Below are 22,971 nucleotides of genomic sequence, written 5' to 3'. Positions count from 1 at the left end.
TTTTTTTTTTTTTTTGGAAAAAAAATTGCATCCTTTCAATCCATTTCTTTGCAGAGATCTATTCATCAACATATTCGTGACAACAATTCCTGACCATTGCTTTGTGTCTTGGCAGACTTTACTGACGTCTCTCGCTAGTTCTCATTCCAGGGTCTCTGAAATCTTTTGCTTCCTGCCTCTGCCAGGGTTCTTTTGTGCTCTCTTGTCTATGCATTTCTAGATTAAACTTCTCACTCTAATTCTTGACATTTGGAAACAAGGCGACAACTGTTCCTCCTACTGCTGATTGAACATCAACAGCGCTTTTTCTTTTATCTCAAGTTCAAACCAATTGGTTTAGCTCTTGACCTGATGTTTTATCCAATGACAGATACAACCATTAGTCTGGTCTTTATACTAAAGCCATCTATTGTAACTTCACACACATCATGACACAACAGTGGTTTGTGCAAAAAGATCAGTTCTTGAAAGGAGTAATAATTTTAATGACTTTTTTTGTTGTTGAATAATTTCATTTCTGTGTGTAAAGCAAAAATAAACCTATAATGTTTGAAAAAAACTGTACAACATATTTGAAATAGCTCGTTTTTTAAACAAAATTATCAGTGCCACAATAATTGGTCTCCTGATGTTAATGTTTTATGCAACAGGACAGCAATCAGTCTCCTCCTACAACATTATGGAAGGCACCTGGTGTGCATTTGTGTCTTTTTGTTACCTGGATACATCTTTTGCTATAATCAGGGAACTATACCACAAAGAAGAAATTAAAATGTTTGAATGTTTCTTTGCATTTCTGATCCAACCAGATGCTGCTTAAGTTTCAAACCGCAGCGTTAACAAGAACCTCCTTCCTACTCCTCGCTGGCTGCGCCTGTCCTTCGACTCACCGCGAGGGCAGCTCGTAGGTCATCATGACTTTCTCATCCGTGTTGGCCATCAGMAGCCAGACGGGGTCCTGCAGGACACACTTGAGGAGCTCTGTCTCCGCTGGTCTTTCCTCACTGCTCCTAAGGAGGCCTTTGGGCGTCAGGCTGCTCTGAGATGAGTCCACGCTGCCAAAGTATTTACTGCTGTTGTTGCTTCCTGGGGGAAAAAAAAAAGCCAAGCAYCACATATTTTTATGACAAACAAGTTGATCGTAAAAAAAGCACTTTATGTTGACTTTAATGTTTTATTCTCTGTATGCTGCAATCGTTTTAGCAGCCTCCCCCAGCTGAGGGTGTGAAAAATTATGGTTTTGTTTGCTTTTCTTTTGAAAGCTGACGTTTGAATGCAGACCTGAAAAACTGCTTGATGTCCCACTGGCCGAGGCGCCGCTGGCTGACGTCCTGCTCTTGGACATCCCGCTCGCTGAAGTCCCAAAGCCATTGGAGCCGGAGCCCATGGAGCTTGAGGTGGCTGAGCCGGTGCCTGAACAGGAGTCCTCTTGAAGGATGATGTCCAGCATGTCGCTGGATGTTGAGATGACATCGCTGTTGTTACCTTCGTCGCTCCTCTGCAAAAAAACACACATATTACAGCACTGGTGTTAATATTGCTCTAACTCTCAGTACCGGGAATATGTTCCTGCTCGACCATGACGTCGACGTCGCCATCTCAACTGGTCATGGCCGTTTATCCTTTTTTTTAAAAAAAAAAAAAGAGCGGAGATTTTGCTATTGCGGTTACACTTTTTTAAATCTATGCAGTCTCTTCAATGCACAGACCGGTGCAACTGTAAGAACACAAAAGGGATTTTGTCAATGTAGATTTATTGTTTTGTCATTTCTAAAGTGGATGGAGAGGAAAGACCAAGGAACAAAACAGCAAAACTGAATTAGTGCTGCACAATATATCGCAAATTCATCATTATCAAAGCATCACTGAATCTGATAGCGAATAATACGAACAGTGTTTCGCATGATGACACTTCACCATTGAAACGTTTCAGAAAGCAAAGAGGTGGTAACATTTTGATTTGATTGCAAAGACAGCAGACAACAGCTGGAAGCACCTAATTWAAAAAAATCAAGTTGATAGGAAAAATTTATTTTATAGTTAGCTCGTCTAGACGGATCATTATTTGTATGTGTATTTTTTGCTCTGAGCTTAAATTGGAAAGTGACCAATACTGTTTTGTCATCCACTTTCTGTTCAAYCCACAGATGCATTTTCCTTACCGAAGTGGCAAAAATTAAACAAATTCAAAATCAAAATCAGCACATTCTGTCCAATAAATTTTATCCAAAAGCTCCCAGTAAAACGRACAACCTCCCAACGCAGACCTTTTCCTGGGTGAACCCTTCACACTGATCATATGCTGCAAACATCTGCATAAAGCAATTTTAAAAGCATCCATCATTTCACTCGAAATTTATACAAATTCCCAATCAAAAACAAAAACATGGATGTCTGTAAACATTTCTTTAAAGCTCTGTGCTTCGTATTTAAGTTTAGCTTGGACCGTATTTCACAGTCAGCTTACAGAAGGAAGCGTTATAAAGTCTAAGTACAGCTGCAATCCCACAGAATTGAACTGTTTAGTTTTTTACTATTTTTGCTTTTAATACTTTTAGTCTTAGCTATCTGTTGAACAAAGGAAAGCATTGCAGGGTAAAATACAAGTGACAYATGAACATAAAAAAAAGCTTTTATAATTGACATGGAATCTGGAAGGAATGGGATTTAAAGAATGTTGAGTTTTTCTGAGGATTTGCCTACCTCGTTGCTGCCAGCCCCAAGCCTAGACCACACTTTATCCCAAGACAAACGCTCACAGACACAGGATGTGGGTTGGAAATACAAGGGTCCAGGTGGACCAAGTAGACTGAGAGAGGGCTAAAGGGTGTAAGGGATAATAGTATCATTAACACCCAAAGCCACAGTTCATCTAAGGAGTCTTAGCTCACTTGATTTTACACATTGCAATACAAATAAAATAATCTCTGTCAGTTTATTGCTGGGAATATGTTAAGAATCCAGGTGGTGGTGGGAATAAATCCCTAACGGGAAAACGAGGCACACAGCTCAATATATTGGGGGGGGAACATCATTTTGAAATTTTCAGAGGTCACATGTAAAGAACATCAGTCAGAAACAATGAAAGACTTGAGGACGACACAATGACAGAAGAACTTTGATAACACTTTATTTGAAGGGGTGTGAATAAGACTGACATAACACCTGTCATGAACATGAACTAGTCTTTATGAATGTCTATGACTGTTGTCATGAAATGTCATTCAGTAAATAATGACACTTTTAATGCAAAGTTGCTCTAAAAGTTGCATTGAAAGTCCATTAAAAATGCCAACGTTGCATTAAATTGTGGTTATTTACAAAACCATGCAAAGCTGGCACTTTTAATGGACTTTCAACTTTGCACACCCCTTCAAATAAAGTGTTACCAGAACTTTTTCCTCTCTCTTTCTCCCCGTTTACCTCTTTCATCTCCCTCTCCTTTGCTTTGCTGGCGCTTGCTCCTTTCTCCCTCTCAGCCGCGTTACTCCCTTGTCCTGCTGAAGAGTGAGGCGCATTGTCCTGCCTGTCCACGGAGAACTCCAGCTCCAGCAGGTTCAGGGGCGAGCTGCAGCGGGACTGGAACAGAGGCGGGGGCGCCTGGCCTTCACTTTCACCAGACTGCGGTGTGGAGGAGCGGGAGCGGCCTTCCGCCGGGGGCTTCGGGGTGTCAGGGGAGGAAGGGAAGTAGAAAGGCGGCGACAGGTAGGATGCTAACGTCGGGTTGAGCTGGTTCTGACYGTTGACGAAAGGTGGGCTTGCGAAGGCAGCATGGCTTGGGAAAGCAGTCTGATCAAATGGCGGCRCTTGCATCGGGACACCCCCAGCGTCCACCTGATACACCGGCACCGGCGGTGCTGGATGTCCAATTAAAGGGTATAAGTAGTTGGGCAGCACAAAAGCCATAATAGGTGTGACCATATGAGAGGTTACAGGGGGAGACTGAGTGCCCGGGAACAACAAAGGGAGTTGGGCACCCTGGTTATYCCCCAAGTCTTGTGGCAGAGCTTCTGTGTGTGACAACGCAGAATCTGTTCTGGCGTAGATTTGCATTGGGTAGCCTGGCAGCATGACAGGATATGGTGCAGGGAAAGCAGGCTGTGAGGCATCAGATGGAGACACCGRGGTCTGCGTATGGCTCTGGTTCATCTGAGGAGGGAGCTGCTGCGGCGGTCGCTCCTTGTGAGGGGCAGGCGCAGCGCTCGCAGAAGTGAGAAGCTTTGCTCTCTTGGTTTTGGTCTTCTTGTTTCGTGTTCCTCGGCGCGGCTCTGGTTTTTGACCTTCTTGCTTTCTGGGTTGAACAGTGTGCGCAGCTGTAGATTGATGAAGGAAACRTTTAGAAACAAAGCAATTTGAATAAAAGACATTATTTTTGGCTTCTGACATTTGAATGTGTAATTAATTTTTTACATGATTTAACCAATTAATCAACGTCTCCTTTGGTCTCCAGCCAGCCTGTCAACACCGACATCAGGAGAGTCTCTTTATAACTGGCCGTCATTTATGGTTAATACAACTATTTGTATTTTTCCAATTTGAAATAATTAACAAAAAGAAGTCTGTTTTGTACAGACATTAAGTTACCAGATAATTAAAAGAATGAATGCAAATGATATACACCTGCAAAAGTATTCACACGCCTTGAACCATTTCTTATTYTGTCATATACAACCACAAATCAACATAAAGTAGTAAATAGCTGTGATGTGGAAACTTGGTCAGTGACAACCAATCAGAGCCAAGAGGAGGGTCTTAGAGCTCTCAATCATTCTCACGTACGCGCTGCTCACAGCCTAACCGTTTCTCTCTCTGCTACACCACAGATGGTTCACAACAACGGAGTCTGCCATGAACACTCGGGTTAGTTAGATTTCCTGGACTGGTAAGCTGTTTCTCCACCATTAGCACAGGAGGAGTGTGATTTTCTTCACAGATTATCTGTCTCATAGCATACTGTTAAGCCACAGTTTTAGATAGTTTTAACAAATATATAATTTTTTTTTTTTTTTTAATGACATACTCCCTGTATTTGAGTCAGTTCATCTCACCATCATCTCTGACTGACCTCCCTGCAGAGGAAAAGCATCCCAACAGAACGACACTGTCACCGCCATGTTTCACTGTGTGGGTTGGTGTGTTCAGTGTGACATGTGGTATTAATTTTCTGCCATGTGTGAYGCTTTTCTGGAGGCCAGAAAGTTACATTTTGGTATAATTTGACCAGCACATCTTCTTAAACATGGCCTTAATGAAATACCGCCTGCAGATGAATGATTTAATAGAGCTCCTATAGATATTCAGAGCTTGGGATGTTTTTTTTGGGGAGGGCGGGGGGGGGTTAAGGTTTATTTTATTCATCTATGCCTTTTGGTTTAGCCATGTTGTCTTTTGTGTGTTTTGTCTGGCACCTTGAAACTCAGTTTCATATTGTGTTATGCAGAAGCATATATGATATGACAGTAAAGAACCTGGAGTCCTTTAACCCAGCCCTGCTTTATTGCTCTCCCCCAACTTTCATGTTTAATACATTCTTTGGTCCTCATGATTTTTCTTGTTTTATTTTCTTACTAAAGTTTTGAAGCAAATYTCAGAGGCCTTCACAGAACAGCTGTATTTATACTGAGATTAAATTACACACAATTGACCTTTACTAGTTAGGTGAAGGTAGGTGGTTACACTGGACGTTATTTGAGGATACCAGAGTAAATCAGGTGAAATTAGAAGTTTTTGTAAAAAAAACAAAAAACTGCAAAAAAGCCAACTTTTGTCTTCCCCTTTACAGATGTGCACTGATTGTGTAGGTCTGCCATAAAAAATCTGAAAATAAATCTAAGTTTGTGGTTCTGGTCTTGACAAAATGTGGAAATGTTTAAGTAAAGTATTTTAGCAAAGCCCCGTGCATCTGAGGGATAAATCTAATCTGCTATTTAACCATTATTTAACCGTGTTGTTTAGTGTTACCAGTGATGGTGCGTTCATCTCTCTGTTGGTYCAGGGGCGGGGAGCCGTTTGCTTTGTGGGGAGTGAGTCCTCGAAGCTCTCGAATGCGACAGAGAAAGGCYTGCTCCTCCTTCTGCGTATGAGCTGCCAGCACCTGCTTAGTCAGACCCAGTTTCTTGTAGGACTCCATCTCCTGGCTGGGAGGTGAAACTGGACGAGGAGTGTTGATGCTCTGGCTGGATTCTGGCATGTCTCCTGCAACAGGTACGTCTTCTGTGATCTCTGCATGGATTACAATGAGACAGAAATGTTTACTTACTGTATTAAGCGAAAAAACTATTAACCGTCTGCAACGATGACAAACAAAGCAAAGACGAGTCGACAACAGGCTTGCACAGACGCAGATAGCAACAGGTTTTCTGACATTTCACAACTTAGCTGCTCATAACCAAAATCACAAATGACAGACGACATCTAAGCAACAATACTGACAACCCAAGTGGTTATTGTACTAAATGTGCAAAACTCTAACCTATAATTAAGTGCTAAACAAATGATGTGTCAGGATATTATACAAAAGCAGAAAACTCTCTATGGGGTATCAGGTGCTAACACAAACAACTGCACACTTTGGGTTTTCTGTTGCACAATAGAAAGAAAAAAAAAGGAAAATGTGACAATATTTACTTCATTTCAAGGTCTCATTTTAGATCTTTATAAGTATTGTCAGAGCTGCACATAWGCACTTGTTGTGAATTTTGATATTTTTGTTGTTCATGTTACATTGTGCTGAGTGATAACGACCGGTGACACGCTTCAGAGGGCGAGATCATTCACCAGCCARCAAGTCTGAAGCCACCAGACTGAATTTCTTCCCAACGCTTGAACCTTCACCCAGACTTACATGTACGTTCCCTGCATTCAACTCAGTTCCTTTAAAGCTGTAGCGATAGGATGAAGTGGCACGGCTATCTGACCCTGCCAATGAACATTTTAAAGAGTGGGGGCGAGGGGTGGGGTACTTCAAACAAAAAAATGCATCATCATCTAAATCTGGAACAATGTAGTTGTCAATCTCTCCTAATAAGGTTAAAGAAATGTAATATTTCACAGTCAAAGAAATGTTGCTAACACAACTACCATTATAATGTGCAGTTTTGCCCATTCCCATTTATTACATTTAGCAACTTTCTCTATCACGTGTAGATAACTTTGGTTTTGATATCTGATGTGCTTTAGAAAGAGCATCAGCACAAACATGTCTGTTAAGGCAAAAGGAAACGGTTGATGGCAAATCAGCTTCCTGCCAGAGTCTCCCATTTCACTGAGGGATGCTTTAGCAATTACTCCTCGTGACATTCAAAGAGCATTACCACAATGTATAACAGTATTGACATTTTCGCCACAGCACAATTTGCTGTTGTTTCCTTGGTTAATCTTGTACTTATCCTGGACTCTTAATTTGTCCACTGCATAAAGTAATTAAAAGCATATTAAAGGCTCTTTGCATTTGAATCAGTCTTTAAAGAGCAATGTTGGTTTTTGAGTAAAGGTTATAAATCTAACAAATAAGAATAATGCACAAATAAAAAAAAAAACAGACATCAAAATAACACACCAGCTTAATGTATCCAGCTGATAAATACGTAGTGTACGTAGGATCAGTTTAGCTATGCACTGTAACATTAAAAACTGTATGAACTTGGAGATAAAAATGAGCTCCCAATTGTGTTATTTTTATACTCCTGTCACATTATTTCATATCTGCCTTTTCATGGGTTTCTATAGWCAGTGGTGGTTCCTGCATGAATGGTRCCTTTGGCAAGTCCATTTTCCTTTATCMCACACACAACAAACATGCACCAAATATCGTGATCAAAGACCAGACGAATGGATTGATGGGTTAAACACAAGTTTTATGAATCACAAATAGTTTTTTTAAAATTAGTCCAGGTTTGGTTCAAGATTTTTACTAAAAATAATCTAAAGTCCAAGTCTAAATCAAAGTAGGTGGTTGTGATTATTTTTTGTTTTTACAAATACAATGAAGGTTTCACAAATCTCGTGTTGTGTCTGTCCTAAATAAATTGAATTGTCTAAATATGTACRTAACTGAACCAGATACAGCCAACGGGCAAACAATTTTGCATGTATAAATCCCCATTTACAGGAAACAAGCCATGCATATGACAAAAAAACATGCAAAGTCCAAGGTCTAATAACTGTGCCACCATTGATCCAATTATTTAACCCAACAACAGCATCTAATCCCATATCACGATTTGTAGGTGGCCTATATGGTGAGGATTCACTCAAATCAGCACGCTAAATGCTTAAAAATGGTTGACATGGCAGGGAATTGGATCAATTTCCATTAAATTCAGCTAATAAATAGATAGCCATGCAGGAACACTCAGACACCATTCATCCTAATAATTGTAGCTAATCAAAAACAACAAAAACTCTTCATATGTATGACAWGAAGGGATTTTCCACCAAAGGCTCCACATTAGTTCACATTTTAAGTCATGTTAAAGAAACGTTTTCAGATACACTAACATGAGTGGCAAGATAAGAAACAGTGTGACAGCAGCTTTAGTCTTTAGATTAAGGTTAAGGTAATTCTGGTGACAAAGACAGTGTATATCCTGGAAAGTTTTATGAAAACTAAAGTGCAAAGACAAAACAAATGTCTTTCTGTGTYCAAGGGTCTTCCTGTAGGGAACACAGAGGCAGTGGTATCTACACATGCATGTTAAGATGCTTTGCAAAAACATGCATTTTTATCTTCTCTTTTTTGTTATGTTATGCAATTTACATGGTAAAAAAAAATAGTATGTAAATGTTTCAAAACTACTGATACTAGAGGATAGGATCTTTTTGAGAAAATAAGATATAACAAGTAAAAAAAATACTTATTACATCACCAGCATATAGTCATTCTTTGTCACCAGACGTGTTTCGTTTAAACATGTTGAGTAATAGAGAGATTCTGGCTGGAGGTTTTTCTCTCCACTGTACCTGACTCTGGCTGAGGTTTCTTGTCCCCAACATGCACTATAGTGCTACTGTAGCTACATTGGCTGGTAATGGACACCACACTTTCTGGTTTGTTTGGCACCGGTAGGGGCATCGAAGTGCCCACTACCGCAGTGGCGGGGTSACTGGTCTTTTTGTGAGGATCATCCAAAGCAGAAATGCCGGACTGATCCTTCGATAAGGTTGGTTCTGCCAAAGAGAACAGAGGACAACAGCTGCAGATAAGGCACTGGCATTTGAGAGACAGCTGAGAGAGACAGAGAATGAGAAGTTCACAGGAAAGAGTGTGAAATCCTCAAAAGAACTTCTCGTGTTGTTTGGAGAGACAGCAAATCTGATCTGTTGGTTGGTCGGCAGCAGCAGCACGTACCTTCAGAGACCTGCACGGCATGCGACTTCTTCTGTCTGTCCTCGTCAGAGTTAGAGGAGGTGGTGTTGGAGGATGACTGACATTTTCTCTTCATGATGACAGGGACATTATAGCTCTCCAAGTACCTGCAGGAGCCAGTCACAACACTGATGTCATGATCAAAAGCTAGTGAACGGCAATATTACGGAGAACCAAAGTATCATATTTTTAAGATGTGTCATGTTTGACACTTTGTTTCACTGCAGAAGCGTGGACTAGAACAGGTCAGAGAAGATCACAATTATTGAATCTTTTAGATTCAATAGAATGCGTTTTACTGAGAGAATCTTTTTGGTAAACTAAAAGCCTTCAGTTTTAAAAAATGATCAGCTTCTTTTTCTGAAGAATGGACCTTGGCTTGTCAAAGTGTCTGTTTTTATCTGTATACCTGATAACACTGTCCAGACAGCTGATTTGCTGGTAGGAGTAGGCAGTCTGATCGTTGAGGCCGAGCTCCTCGTGAAAAGAGACTCGACTGTCGGCGGCGGTGGCTTCCTTCCAGCTGATCGGGGGAGCCGAGTCTTTGAGACGTACAACCGCCTGGCTGTTCTGTCCTGACACTAGCAGAGAMAGACCAAAAAATTAGTTTCTGAATAAAGACGTAAATGTAACGATAACTGGATTATTTAAAAGAAAAAACAAAAAWACCCGACTTACTGGCATTGCTTCGTTTGTGTTCTGATTTTGCCGTCTGCTGCTCTTGGTTCTTCTGAAGATGAATTCCCTTGCAAATTTCCTGAAAAGTACGCTTTTGGAAGAAATTGTACTAATGAGTTGTTCCCGAAGCTCACTTTGCAGTTAAGTGGTTTCAGGGATTTAGCAAAAAAATAAAAAAAWTAAAAAAAATGTGCTGTGAAATCAGACAGGTATGTGCAGTTTTACTCACAGGTCTGCTTTTGCTGCTCTGCTCCCCTTCCTTTTGTTGGATTTTTCCTTGTTTACCGTTGTTCAGGCTCTCACTAGAGGAGGAGGTCATGCCCTGAAGGTACTCATTGCTGTTAAGACTGCTGTAACCACTCGATCCACTGTTGTGAACCGGCTGATCAAGGATGGAGAGGGAAGAAGAAAAAGTTTAAAAACAACAAGATAAAGATAAGCTGACATATCTCAAAATGTGTCTTTTTTTGCACCCAAATTATTGAGTTTTAATCTTTTTTGGAATAGTGCTTGCTTTATCTCTATAATCTATATGCCATTATTTAGAATTTGCCCCAGAATCAGACTTTCTAGTGATCAATTAACTCACACAAACAAGGATAAATAACTATTTAATGCAGATTAATTTTATCTGAAAGTCAAGTCTTAAAGAAATAGCCATAAAATCCAGCAAAGATCTGAAACAAAACCTAAGACCTGAACCATCCTTCAGTTGATCATTTACCCTATGCAAGGTTTTATTTTTTTATATTCGATTATCTTTAGCTGTTGATTAAAATTAAAATTGAAAGTCCAAATAGAAACTTCTAAAGATCTCCAGAAAGCCTGATGAACTGCTATTCAAGGCTACTTTAGAGGATTAAAAGAAAATCTGGAGACTTTTGCACAGTATTGTTAGGTGGCCGTCTTCTTTCACCTGCAGCAAAAGCCGATGAATCTGCTCTGTTATTTCCTGGATATCTGAGTCCATATTTTTCATGTGACCCTTGCATGAGACCGGAGCCATGAAAATGTCCTCATTCATGGGGCCCCTGGTGGAAAAACGCATCAACAGTTAATGACTTAAAAGAAAGTTTAAAATCTGATAAAAACTTTTCTATGCAGAGCTTCAGTAAAAACTGTCTTCTGCACAGAAAACATGAGCAGTACTCACATGCGAACTTTATGCCTCCCGATAATGAAGGAAACCTTTCTGCTCCAGGGGTTCACGAAGGTGGACCAGCTGGTGTCCAGGACGATGTATTCTCCATTTTGAGCACAGAAGCGGATGGACGAGTGGTCGAATGGTTGCCCTGCGTACTGTATGACTGGAGTATAAAATACRAAGAATTAAAACTCAGATCTTGGCGTACGCATAGCTGATGCTAGATCTGTTTGATCCATAGACTCACTTTTTCTATGAATGGCCAGCATGACGGGCCGGTCGTTGGGATGCAGGTGGAAAAGAATCGGAGTACCGATGAGGTCCTGGGGGAGGTAGCCCAGGAGAGGAACGGCTCTGACACACAACATGAAAAGATTATCTCTATTAGTGTTACGTATTTAGTATTTGGAATATAAAATGGCCTTTAAGGTTTTTTGTTTAGATTTTGTCACATTACAACCACAACATAATAGACTAAAATAAAGTAGAAGAAGAAACGAACAACAACAAAGCTGCTGAAGATTTTTTGTTGTTGGGTGAATAATGACACTAAACGTACAGCCAGAGCTACACTGAAATACTTCAGAATATTCTTGTTTAAGTTTGGTCCAGTTAAAACCCAAACCTAAAACCTTCGCTTTCCTTTCACTTTGCTACTTTYAAAGCAAAGGGCATTTGCTTTTGCAGCTTCAAAGTTATGGAACAGTTTCTTTAGTAATTTTTATAGTTTTCCTGATGTATACCTTGTRTATTCTTATTTATTATTTTTACATGAGTTTTATTCTGTTTTTTATTTGTTAATCTTTATTATTTCTATACTTACTATTTTCTGAACTGTGGTTAGTGCYTGTGCTTGTTGTTTTTAAAGAACTTTGTAAATAAGATTTGACTTTGTGCTGTTCTATCACATGAAACCCCCAAGAATATGTAAAAGGTTTGGTTGTAAAACGACTCATTGTGAAAATCTTCAAAAGGCATGAAAAGATTTGCAAGGCGCTGCAAGCGTACACAAAGTGCACTGAAACCTTACCTCTCATCCACATCCTGAAATACACAATTTGGAGTGTGYGTGGTGGTGAAAATGCGTTTATCTGGTGGAATTCTGGGTGCTGCAAGCAAATTTTGGAAAATAATTGAAATTGTTGATATTTAAACAATAATAATAATTCAGATATTTGTATGCTAATATTCTGGTCAGAGCAGCGTTTTTACCTTCGTATCCAGAGTGAACCCTCTCAGCCAGCAGGAGGCAGCAGAACTGGTCTTCATCATGAGCCACATCCTGCACCTTCATCAGATAAGGGGTCATGCGGAACGGATAGTACCGCAAATCACCCTTGAACTCCTTACCGCCACTGAATATCAGAACAACAATTTAGTAATGAGTTAACCCACGAAAAAACAGCATGTTTCAGTCAACTATGTAATAAAACTATCTACTCTTAGTTTGCAAATTGAACACACGGGGCAGTGTTGAGCAAATTTTCACGTTAGACACGAGGAAAATAAAAGAAACGAAACTTAAATTTTGGGCCTTCAAAAGTAGGAAAAATCCAATMACCTGAACAAATGCAATTCTTTTAATTTTTTTGTGTTTCTCCATAAAAATGCTTCTTCCAGGTTAACCTAGAAAAAGCATCTTATTATGGCCTTCATGAATGTGATCTCWTATACAAAATGAGAAACATCCGCAGTGGAATTAAATGCATRAATAAAACCAACAAACAAATACGAGCAGCAGATGGACTGACGTGCAGGRACTGATGCAAAACGCACCTGATACGACAGAAAAAGGACTTCTCCTGCATATAGTCAGAAGGAGACGGATCTGAAACAGGAAAAAAAAAAAAAAAACACATGTAAAATCAAAGGGAACACGATCCACACAGGATGCAGCCAAAAGCAGATGCATCATGTCTAAATAAATGCATCAAAAAGCAACATTCAGAAACCTGGACCTGCACACATTGAATATATAATAAATGAAAGAGGGTCAAATGCATAATTTATTTCCCTAATCTAAAGCTGCATCATATTCTGTCATGTTACAACCACGTGCTGAGGAAATGTTACACGGTTTTTAAGATTGTTTTGCAAATAAAAATCTAAAAACATGAATTTTTATTCCGTTCCCTTTATTCTGATACCCCAAAATAAAGTTCTGCACCACCAATTGCCCTCAGAAGTCTATTCTATTCTATTCTATTCTATTCTATTCTATGCTATTCTATTCTATTCTATTCTGTGTGTGACAATAACTTCGAAAGGCTTTTTTCAAGAACAATGAGTGGCTATCACATGTAACAAAATGGAAACCAGTTTGTCAGTGTTGTGTAAATTAGAGTCTAAATTGATTTGCATACATAAAATAAAATAAATGGACTTTCAAAATATTTTGTTGGTCTTTCTCAAACATCAACACAATGTCCATACATTGAACATTGTCTGAACTTAGCCRGTGGTTTGGAGAGAGACATGTAGCTCTCGGTACCTGCTCCAGTGCACATGCTCCAGGACGGCAGGCGGTACGGCGTGGTGAAGCTGTAGAACACACTGATGTCCTGCGGCATMAGAAACTCCACAAACTTAGAGTCTTTGAAAGCATCTCGTTTACAGTTGAGGATGGAGGCAGCCTGGTCAGATATGTAGATGATTTTTCCTGTGCTCAGGGACACCGCCACTGCAAAAATGTCCTGTAGATGCCMAAAAAAAAAGAGAAAAAATCTTAAACCTGTGACGTGCACCAGTCGGAGAGGAAAAAAACAAAGACTTGGTCTTACGTTGCTTTTGAGGGTGTACTCTGAAGTGATGCTGTCTATCTCCTCTATGGTGTAAGAAGAAACATCCAGGCCAGAGGGATGACTGTCATTGACCATCATCAGCTGGTAGTACTCCTCATTCGCTGAAAGAGAAAAGATGCAGTGATTTTGTCCAAAYTTGTTCAACATACAACACAGAGAGGATTGTCTTCCAAGACGCCCACGACACTGATGCCAAGGACATTTTTTTAATAATGAAAATGATAAMACTGAAGAACTGTACTACCGAACACCTACGCTGGATAAATAGCTGTTGATATTCATGACATATAACTGATACTGTACATTTTATACAGTAATGGCCTGTAAAATTTCTGCCAATTTTACAAGCCATTACCTCTGTGACTATGTGCAAAAGATGCTCAAAATTATAGCGTCACCTTTTTCTCAGTTGAACACTTCAGAAAAGACAGTCTCAATGAATGAATAATGGCTGCATTCCTGCGTTTACTCATAAATGCGAATCACTCGAAAAAAGAACTATAAAAACTCATAAAGGCAAACAGACATTGTTGATCAAAACAATCGGAAGCACGGAGAAGGCAGAGTAGGTTGTTATCTGCAACAAACCTTCCACTTGCTTCACACAGCGCAGGGCGTATTTCAGCGCGCTSAGCGTGGTCGACTTGCTGCTGTGCTGCTTGTCAGCTGGCACGTGGAGTTTGAGCTCCTTCAGCGTTTTAATCACCTCCTTCTGGTTCTTGGCTTTCGCGGACTCCTGACTACTGCAAGACGGACAAGTAAACAACCAAGAGTCATCACTSATAGCACTAATGAAAAGGGACTCTTACAAACAGACTAAATAAAGATCTTGATCCTGACAGCAGCGGCGGTCATTGAGCTAACCTGCAGCCGCTGGTTGAAGGGTTGTCCTGCTCCGAGCTCAGCAGACTGTAGGCGTTGGAGCTGCTGGGAGGCGATGGGCTGTGGGAGTTGGAGCTGTGCAGGAGAGAAGTAACATTTTCAAATTGCAACCTGAAAATGGAGTAAAAATCACTTCTGTTCCAAAAAAAGAGATTTCACGCTGATGTTTAATCAACCAGCTTTTCGACAGTTCAAAGTAAGCAGAAGGAGAACAATTAGGTGCAAATGATTCTTCTCTGAAGTACAGACTTATCACATGTTTTTCACACGCGTSTGAGGCGCTCGACTTTCTTTCAGTTTAAAAGGACAAGTGTCCCCATTTTCACACTTTGGGCCTGTTATTAACTCAAGCTAAAAGAAGATCAGCTGTTTTCATATGCCTTTTKTGAATCCTGTAACATCGTCTTTTGAGCTTCAGATCCAATTTTGCACAYTTAGCAGCCAAGTAACAAAACAAAAATCACACTGTTATCCTGAAGTCTTTGTCATCCTACTTGAAGGACCCAAATTATTCCCCGCAGCTCAGTTGGCTGCACAGCAACAAAACAGCACTGTGGTCAAGTGTGAGGTCAAAACACAAGTGGGGGCAGAGAACAAGCAGTGGGCAAAAATCGCTGCTWKTTCTCTTGGTGCTCAGATTTAGAAAGGTGTGCTTGATATTTTTTCAATGCAGACCGTTTCTGGCCTTCAGTCTGACTCCATTATCTACAGTACAGCTGAATCTGAATTAAAAAAAAATGAAAGTGGTATATTACATACAATCAATGCACACATATAGATAGGTTTCAAGTCTTTTTTTCTGGTAATTTTGAGGAGAACAACCAAATTTAATCTCTCAGATAATTTAAATATTACACAAGTGTTTTTTTTTTAATCTTATCCTCATTTTATCCTCTGTTTAGCTTTTCTATGTTTTCATTTACAAAGAGGCAGCACGGACAAAAGTCTATCATGTTCATTGTTCATGCATGGTTCATGTTTGTATTATTCATTTAAAAGCTGTTTTTAAACCAACGTCCTGCTGACGTGAATTAAGGAAAACATACGTACATGAGAAAAGAAAGTTTTACTTCCGACATAAACAGGATTTGTTTGACCTCAACTACAGARAACATTTGCACCATATCAAACAAACCACAACCTTCATTCAGGCTCAACACCCTCAGACAATAACAGATCTATAAGAATTTACAGTAAACAGCTCTAAGACAACAACTCATAATCTCATTCAGCTGAGAAACAATCTGGAGCTCTGCTAACAGAAATCCAGGAATATCCATCATGGCTGACCGTTTAGACATTTCCTGTTTGTATTAACTCTATTAGCTTTGTACCATGTATCTAATATAAGGGGTGTTAACCCAGAAGCTTATGACAAACATCAACACTGCATACTACCTATATCTAGCATGCCTGCTCAAAAATAGAGCKAATCGTTATTCCTGGCACAGGTGAGTCCAAGTACWGTGTAAGCCTTTAGTTCCCAGAGATGCCACACGTGGTTTCAGTCTGAACACAAGTTTGAGAGTACAAAACTTTTTTTTTTCTTTTCAGCTGACACTGTGGTGAAATCTGAACAGAAAACAGCAGAAACTTGCAACTGCAAATCAACAGSTCTGCCCTACTTGCCTATATAACACTTCTTATAATATACATAAAGAATTAGCCACCAGACTTAGAGCAAGGCTATTAGCAGCTGTCTGAGAACCTGAGTCATCTGAAATAAACTGAACAACTATAAATAACCCTGATTACCTGCTCAGAATAGGTAACATCTTCACAAATAGCCTTCCTGAGCCAAAGAAGGAATCTAATTCAATCTAAATAGCCTTCTGTCCTGCACAATGCAACAGCTGGTTTTAGACTAGACAGTCTAAATATGTCTTAGTGTCCAGTAAGCTAATTGGTATCATGGCAGGGAGTCTGTAGGTCAGGGGAAAGTTATATAAGAGGCGCTGAAAGAGGCGCTGAAAGAGGCGCTGAAAGAGGCGCTGAAAGAGGCGATGTAAGAGACGTTTCAGTTGTCCTCTGGGAGCAGAAACACAAAATGAAGGTCAGAGGAAGCTGGTCCTGTTTAATTAAAAATCTTCTACTGACAGGTTGTTGATTCCTTTATGTTTAAGAGACATAACTGGGACAGCAAAGGTATTACATTTAAAAATGGCAAGGGACGTTTTCCACTTGGCTTTCATAGGTTTTTTTTTTCTCACTGAATGTGATGGGAATGAATTCAAAACACATCTATCAGTAAATTAATTGAATCCATTCACACATTTGCTTCCTGTTTTGATCCATAATTTGATCTCTTTTCCATATTTGATTTGTATCAATCGACCCTATGGCACTGAAAATTAGCTGACCAGACTGTCCATGCTTATCAGAGTAAATCATCTTTCTAGTGTAATGAGATCAAAGCCTTACAGACGGACAGAGTCATTAGTCAAAATAATACACCTGAACAATGTGGAAAATGTTTTAAGCTGCAATCTACTGTAATTTTTTCTGCCTACATTCAGGAAACCTGCAGGATCTGTGGCACAGAGGAGCTCACTCAGTAAAACAGTAAGCAGAAAGTATTGCAGTGATGTAATTCTAGATGTGTGTAGCATTTGGCTTCTGGGAAATAAAACAGTGCAGCCATAAAAATGCATCACTTATCAGTGATCTCTGAATAAACTCCAGAAAGCYCTTGCCACTTGCACGCAAGCTCACCAATAAATGTCACAAAGGAGATGTTTGACTTTGGCACGGACACGCGGTATTCACCTGATGAATTGGCATATTAATATTAGTATTAAGAGACATGTTAGAACATGTGGTMATTTTAAGCAACGCATTTATTTTCTTTATTGAAACAGGTACAGGATTATTATTTTTAAAACAGTGTCAGTAGGACATGATAAATAAACTGATCACTGATATTAGTAGGTACTAAGGAAATAGGCTTTGAATGCCTTTGTAGTTTTTTCATAACTGCAGACTATTTTTTTCTTGCCATTAGTTTGACATTGCAGCAAGATGAGAAGAATYGATAACATTAASTGAGTTTAAAATTTGATAAACTGGCTGTTTAAACCACAGGTTTGGCTAATTTTGCATAGACAAACTAAAGTTAGAATTTAAGGTAACAATAAGGTCAACATGGGCCAGTTGTCAGAGTCTTTTGAAGTAATGCCATTGGTAACACTTATTCTTCTTGTCYTGAGAAGCACAAAGCTGAAAGTGTAATGGGGAAGATCTTCTGCAGCAGGATGTGGCCTTTATCTACTGACTATCAAAGGACGCTTGAGAGAATTGTGAAACCATATGAAAAACAAATAGAGCCRAAGCAGAGCAACATGACAGGGACACAAAATATGCTGGTAACGTCGAGAACTGACCAATTACTAAGAAACGAAAGATCCTGGGTCTCATCAAAGGCCAGATCTTAATCCCACTGAGACACTAAAGCATGCAGTACATGCAAAAGCCAAAGGGCGTCTGATAATCTTTTAGGGATAGAGTGTCCTAACTTTTAGAAAATGCAATGTTGTCGACATGTTRAGTTTAATAGGCTAATATTTGGTTGTGATTAAATCACTTGCTTTTCCRGAAGTTAATATATACATACAGATCTATATCAAGAGAGTAGACAAGTACAAAAACATTCTGAGGTGAACCTCCTAAAACTGGAGAACAAAAAATGTAGAAAGTAAACTGAGCTGACTCAGAGTTGGCAGACAGGAGTGCTATGTAGCAACACAAAACCAGAAAGAGTTATGTGGGTTTAAAATACGTCATTCTGTCGACAGACAGAGCTTTAGATGCCAGAAGGGAAATAGACCGTGGCGGAAAAGGAGCGGTTTAAAAAAAAAAGGCTTGGATCTCAAGCAGCAAGGGCAGGTCAAAGTAAGGCAGAGCCTAGCTAGCGTGAGTAAAGACGTCAGAGCTTGCGACCGAGTTGCTCCACCCAGAGATAAACACACACAAACAGTGCATTGTCATGGCAACAAGGAGTAGGAAAGCGTGACATGGCCCATCTGGCATTGAAGAAAAGCTAGCTTCCAGCCTTCAAGATGACATCAATTTGCTTTTCCCGCTGGTTGATASAGTCATGTATTTGTTCCTCTGCTCTGTATGTTTCCTGGACAAGCTGTATAGTGTCTGGGTCTATTTCTGGACATGATGATGACAGGAAAATATTCTGCAAATTTTAAAGCTTTCTTTTTTCTTTTTTTTTGTTTTAAACCAATTCTTATGTCTCAGAAAAACGGTTTGATGTCACAGAAACTCATGAAATTAAAGGTGCTATCCAAGATTTATTTCAAATGTTGAGATATATGAATAAAAAAACCTTAAGTACGTATCACTTAAGGGTCAAAAAAATACTTTGCTCTCGGTTAAGCATTTGCAACAGAGGAGAAAAAACAGATGAGCTTATCTGTTTTCACAAATTCTACTGCAAGTACCAAGAAGCTATGGTATTTTTACCCAATGTTATCTTTCTGCGAGAATCTCGTAGCCTATTCTGAGTTATAAAAGAGTTCAGCTAACAGTGATTCACTGAATGGAGTGTCCAATTTACAAGGTACCATTTAAAAATTMTGTTTCTGAAGGGCAGTTCATGGAGAGAACATTTTTACTAATACTAATTTTTAAGGTTAAACGCTTAGCRAGCTTTGAYTCACTCTACTTCTGACATTAGTTAAGCATTCARTGCTCACACCTCCAATCATTGTGAGCCATTAAAAACATGACAGCACAGACTGTCTCATTTTTAAATAAAATGCCCTTGAAATACCATCGGTAATCATGACGACAAATGCTTGAGAACATAAATGTATTCAGCATAACTTCCCCTATTAGAAATCCCAAGAGTACAATTAAGTAGTAGAATATTCAATTTAAGTGGTAAAAGATTCCAGGAGTGTTAATTATAAGCAATGGCTGTTATCTGACATCAATAAGGTGGGCCCCAGTGACTCTTAATACTATTTTAACCTTTTTGTTGATCTACTAGCAAAAGTCTCACTTCAAAAACTGAACTGTTTTTGACACTGCATCACAATCAATGATCAGCCTACATTAGAGGTGAATGACTGCATGGCTAAATCCCTAAACCTAATTTCACGTTCAATTTTATGACAAAGATAAGGTGCATACTGCTGCTTGTAAACGTCTTTTTATGTTTGATAAGTAAACTATCCCAGTCGTTTCTGTTGAGGTCCTGCTGCCCAGAAAGGTTTTAAAATTTGATTTAGGAGAGTGAAGTTTGTCTCTTTGTGTTGAATAGAAAGTGATGACTACGTAAAATTTTTTAGCTTTACTCAGGAATGGTAATTAGCCAGTTGATATATCCGCACTTCTGTAGACAGAGGAACTGAGTCTGAATGAATATGGTGTGGCATTCTTGACAAAATACACCAAACTTTCACTGACAATGGCGATTTATTTTTCTCGTTTCTGGTGAGAGTAACCAGACAAGGTTTTGTCTTCTGTTTTGCCAAAGGGATCAGGTGATTTTACCCTTTTTGCCATTCAGAGTGAACATTTAGAAGAGAGGAACAAATGGACCTACTGACATGGAGCCATATTAGCAGGAAAAGCAGTTTATTGGTTGTTCTGTGCTCTAAGAAGCATCTGTCTAACGGTTCTGTTATCGAGTAGTATTGTTCACATTCACTTCATTTCAGGTCATTCCTATTAAACTTGTAGTCGTAATTGACAGAGTTGAGTGTACTTGTAAAGGCCCCTGTAGCGATAGCTCTTCCAGGAGACCCCATGCTGTTCATTTACATAAGCTTCGGTTGGTAAATCTACAAGTYTGTAAATGATTAATTAAAATTCTAATGAAGTCCAAAAACATCCCATCACTACAAAAAATAAATTTCTCTGATCAACACCTAAAAAAACACCTTCTTACACCTTGCACCTTCTTACTGTGGTGGAAGAGGAAGTTACTGTAAATTGGCACAGATTGGAAAACTAAGTGGCATGTCTTTTTTTAAATTTGTAATAAGAAATTACGGTAAAGGAGAGAAAGTTCTGCCATCTCTTACCTTTTATTGCTACCTAAAGATTCGAGCAATGCCGAGTCTTTACTGCGGCTGTTGGAGCTGCCCGTTGACTCGTGGCCGTTGCTGTCATTCCCATGACTCTCGTTGCCATGCGATTCTGTCCCGCTACCACTGGACCCACTGCTCTTCATCTCCACGTCCTCCTCGGGGGACAACCGAGAACGCGTTGTCTTGCGCACGTTGTGAGGAGAGAGGGCGGGGTCCTGACCGCTGCTGTCACTGCCCTCGGAGGGCAGTCCAAGGTCAGGTCTGCCCTGGGCGTAGCTGCCCACCCAGCGCATCTGTGCCATGGGACTGCACCCCGAGGCTCCGCTGGAGACGGAACTGCTCGAAGCCGAGGCTCCATCCCGATCTGCCGGAACCGGCAAGGGATAGGGCTTGGAGTCTGAATCGTCTGACATCAGGAGGAGGTATTTCCTGGGGTTGTTTCAGGTTAGGTAGAACGCAGTCATCCCATTGTCAGAAGGATGACAGCTGAATGGATGTAAAGTAAATGAACTGATCTGTGGAAAGAGACCACATGTGATAAACATGAATGACTCTGTTTCTATTCACGGTTTTAAATATTTTCAAAATACATGACTTAACATCCAGTGAAGGAAAAAATTATGTTTAAAATTTTATGAAACATGCAAAGTTCTTTGACATGAGCTCCAGACAGGAAAGATTTTTCTCTGCATTTGTATCCAGTGGTGCCAAATAGTCAATGCCATGATGATTTTTCAACATAAGATTGTATCAGCGTGTTCATTTGAACAACTACATAAATATAAGAGGAATAACGCTTGCACAAAATTAAAAACAGAAAAAAAAAACATTTCACCAATCCTACTTCAAAAGGCTTCCTTCTGCCCTTGGTCTAGTGTCATATTTGAAACATTGTATGGTTTGACCCTGGACCCCTGAATACCCTGCTGGACTCCTCTGATGTTCTATGAAGCTATAACATAAAACGGGGTAATGTTAAATGAGAATCAAAAATCTGAAAGAGGAAACTATAATTATCTGAAGGTGGGACTGGAGAACAACACAACAACAATATTCAGGCCAAGATGGAGTTAATTAAACTACATGATATAAACAAAATGTGACGTCAGGAAAAAGAAAGTAAATCTGCAAAGAAAAAAGAAATCTATGATGCAGCACTTGAGCTCACTGTGGTTAGGATCATAAAAAAATCCCCTTCACGAAATGCAGTGACTTGGACCCATTCCCCCATGTAACTTAGAGACATTACTCACACAATGTTTCTGCACAGTGAACAGGCTGCTCTGAACTTCTCAAAGCACTTACTGAGCTGTTTTTTCCCTGTCAGAAAGTGCAACTGAGGCAGGAGACGCAATTGAAAGTCTATAGTCCAAATATGAAAGAGCAATCTGACAACCCGACAAACCACAAAGTCCAAAAGATTGTACTAGTTACCAAAGTGGGAGATTCTTTATTTATTAGCTTAGGATCAATCCAAGTCAGGTGATTGTGCAACAGCAGACACTGCAAACATGTTTCAACATTTAGAAATTACATTAAAGTATTTCCTTTGGGCATTTCTATGTAAGGAGAGACTGCTAACAAGATACCTACAGATCAACTATAAATGATCAACTATATTATTTTTTTGTAAGTGAGGCTATTTGTGTCCAATGCACCTGTGCACTAATGCAAATTCAACATATCTTTCTTTGTCTMTGCCAATAAATAAATTCCAGCTGAGCAGCTGCAGAGAAAGGAGCAGAGGACCAAAAAATCTGGCTTTCCTTCGTCTCCGTCGGGAATCCACTGATCATTTTAAAAACCAATCACAGTGGACTTTGCTTCCCAAAGCACTTTTCACATTTTTTTTAATTTCTGCAGAGTCATCAGACTCTTCCTCATAATGTAATCAGCACATGGACTGACTCAATTAAATGATGCTTCTCCGGTCAAAGGGTGCACCGTCTGGCTGGCGCTCTATAAAAGCTATGACGTACATTCGACATTAAGGTACGGTCAATAAGGCGCAGGTGTCTGAAACCGCAAGATGAGAAAGATAACACAATTATATAT

At 39.7% G+C, this 22,971-nt stretch overlaps 1 protein-coding gene across 1 annotated transcript in view; it reads right to left on the bottom strand.

Annotated features, from left to right (window-relative positions):
• Positions 1-22,971, bottom strand: part of per2 (period circadian clock 2) — a gene marked incomplete at its 3' end in the record, with an annotated part of 31,662 nt that overhangs the window by 4,023 nt on the left and 4,668 nt on the right. Inside the window, exons 3-23 of the mRNA XM_008434189.2 lie at positions 20,911-21,431; positions 14,855-14,947; positions 14,579-14,733; positions 13,970-14,091; positions 13,681-13,882; positions 12,966-13,017; positions 12,402-12,544; positions 12,220-12,298; positions 11,437-11,543; positions 11,199-11,352; positions 10,962-11,076; positions 10,275-10,427; positions 10,046-10,136; positions 9,777-9,948; positions 9,350-9,474; positions 8,962-9,168; positions 5,962-6,222; positions 3,424-4,313; positions 2,704-2,820; positions 1,282-1,498; positions 891-1,086 (exon numbers count right to left, since the gene is read on the bottom strand). Of these exons, the coding sequence (XP_008432411.1) occupies positions 891-1,086; positions 1,282-1,498; positions 2,704-2,820; positions 3,424-4,313; positions 5,962-6,222; positions 8,962-9,168; positions 9,350-9,474; positions 9,777-9,948; positions 10,046-10,136; positions 10,275-10,427; positions 10,962-11,076; positions 11,199-11,352; positions 11,437-11,543; positions 12,220-12,298; positions 12,402-12,544; positions 12,966-13,017; positions 13,681-13,882; positions 13,970-14,091; positions 14,579-14,733; positions 14,855-14,947; positions 20,911-21,329 (4,070 nt within the window). The remainder of the gene's footprint in view (positions 1-890; positions 1,087-1,281; positions 1,499-2,703; positions 2,821-3,423; positions 4,314-5,961; positions 6,223-8,961; positions 9,169-9,349; positions 9,475-9,776; positions 9,949-10,045; positions 10,137-10,274; positions 10,428-10,961; positions 11,077-11,198; positions 11,353-11,436; positions 11,544-12,219; positions 12,299-12,401; positions 12,545-12,965; positions 13,018-13,680; positions 13,883-13,969; positions 14,092-14,578; positions 14,734-14,854; positions 14,948-20,910; positions 21,432-22,971) is intronic.

Source organism: Poecilia reticulata, linkage group LG17 (assembly GCF_000633615.1).
Source record: "Poecilia reticulata strain Guanapo linkage group LG17, Guppy_female_1.0+MT, whole genome shotgun sequence".
NCBI classification, from domain to species: domain Eukaryota; kingdom Metazoa; phylum Chordata; class Actinopteri; order Cyprinodontiformes; family Poeciliidae; genus Poecilia; species Poecilia reticulata.
The sequence above is the reverse complement of the archived record's forward strand: the minus strand, read 5'-3'. Positions and strand labels throughout refer to the sequence as shown.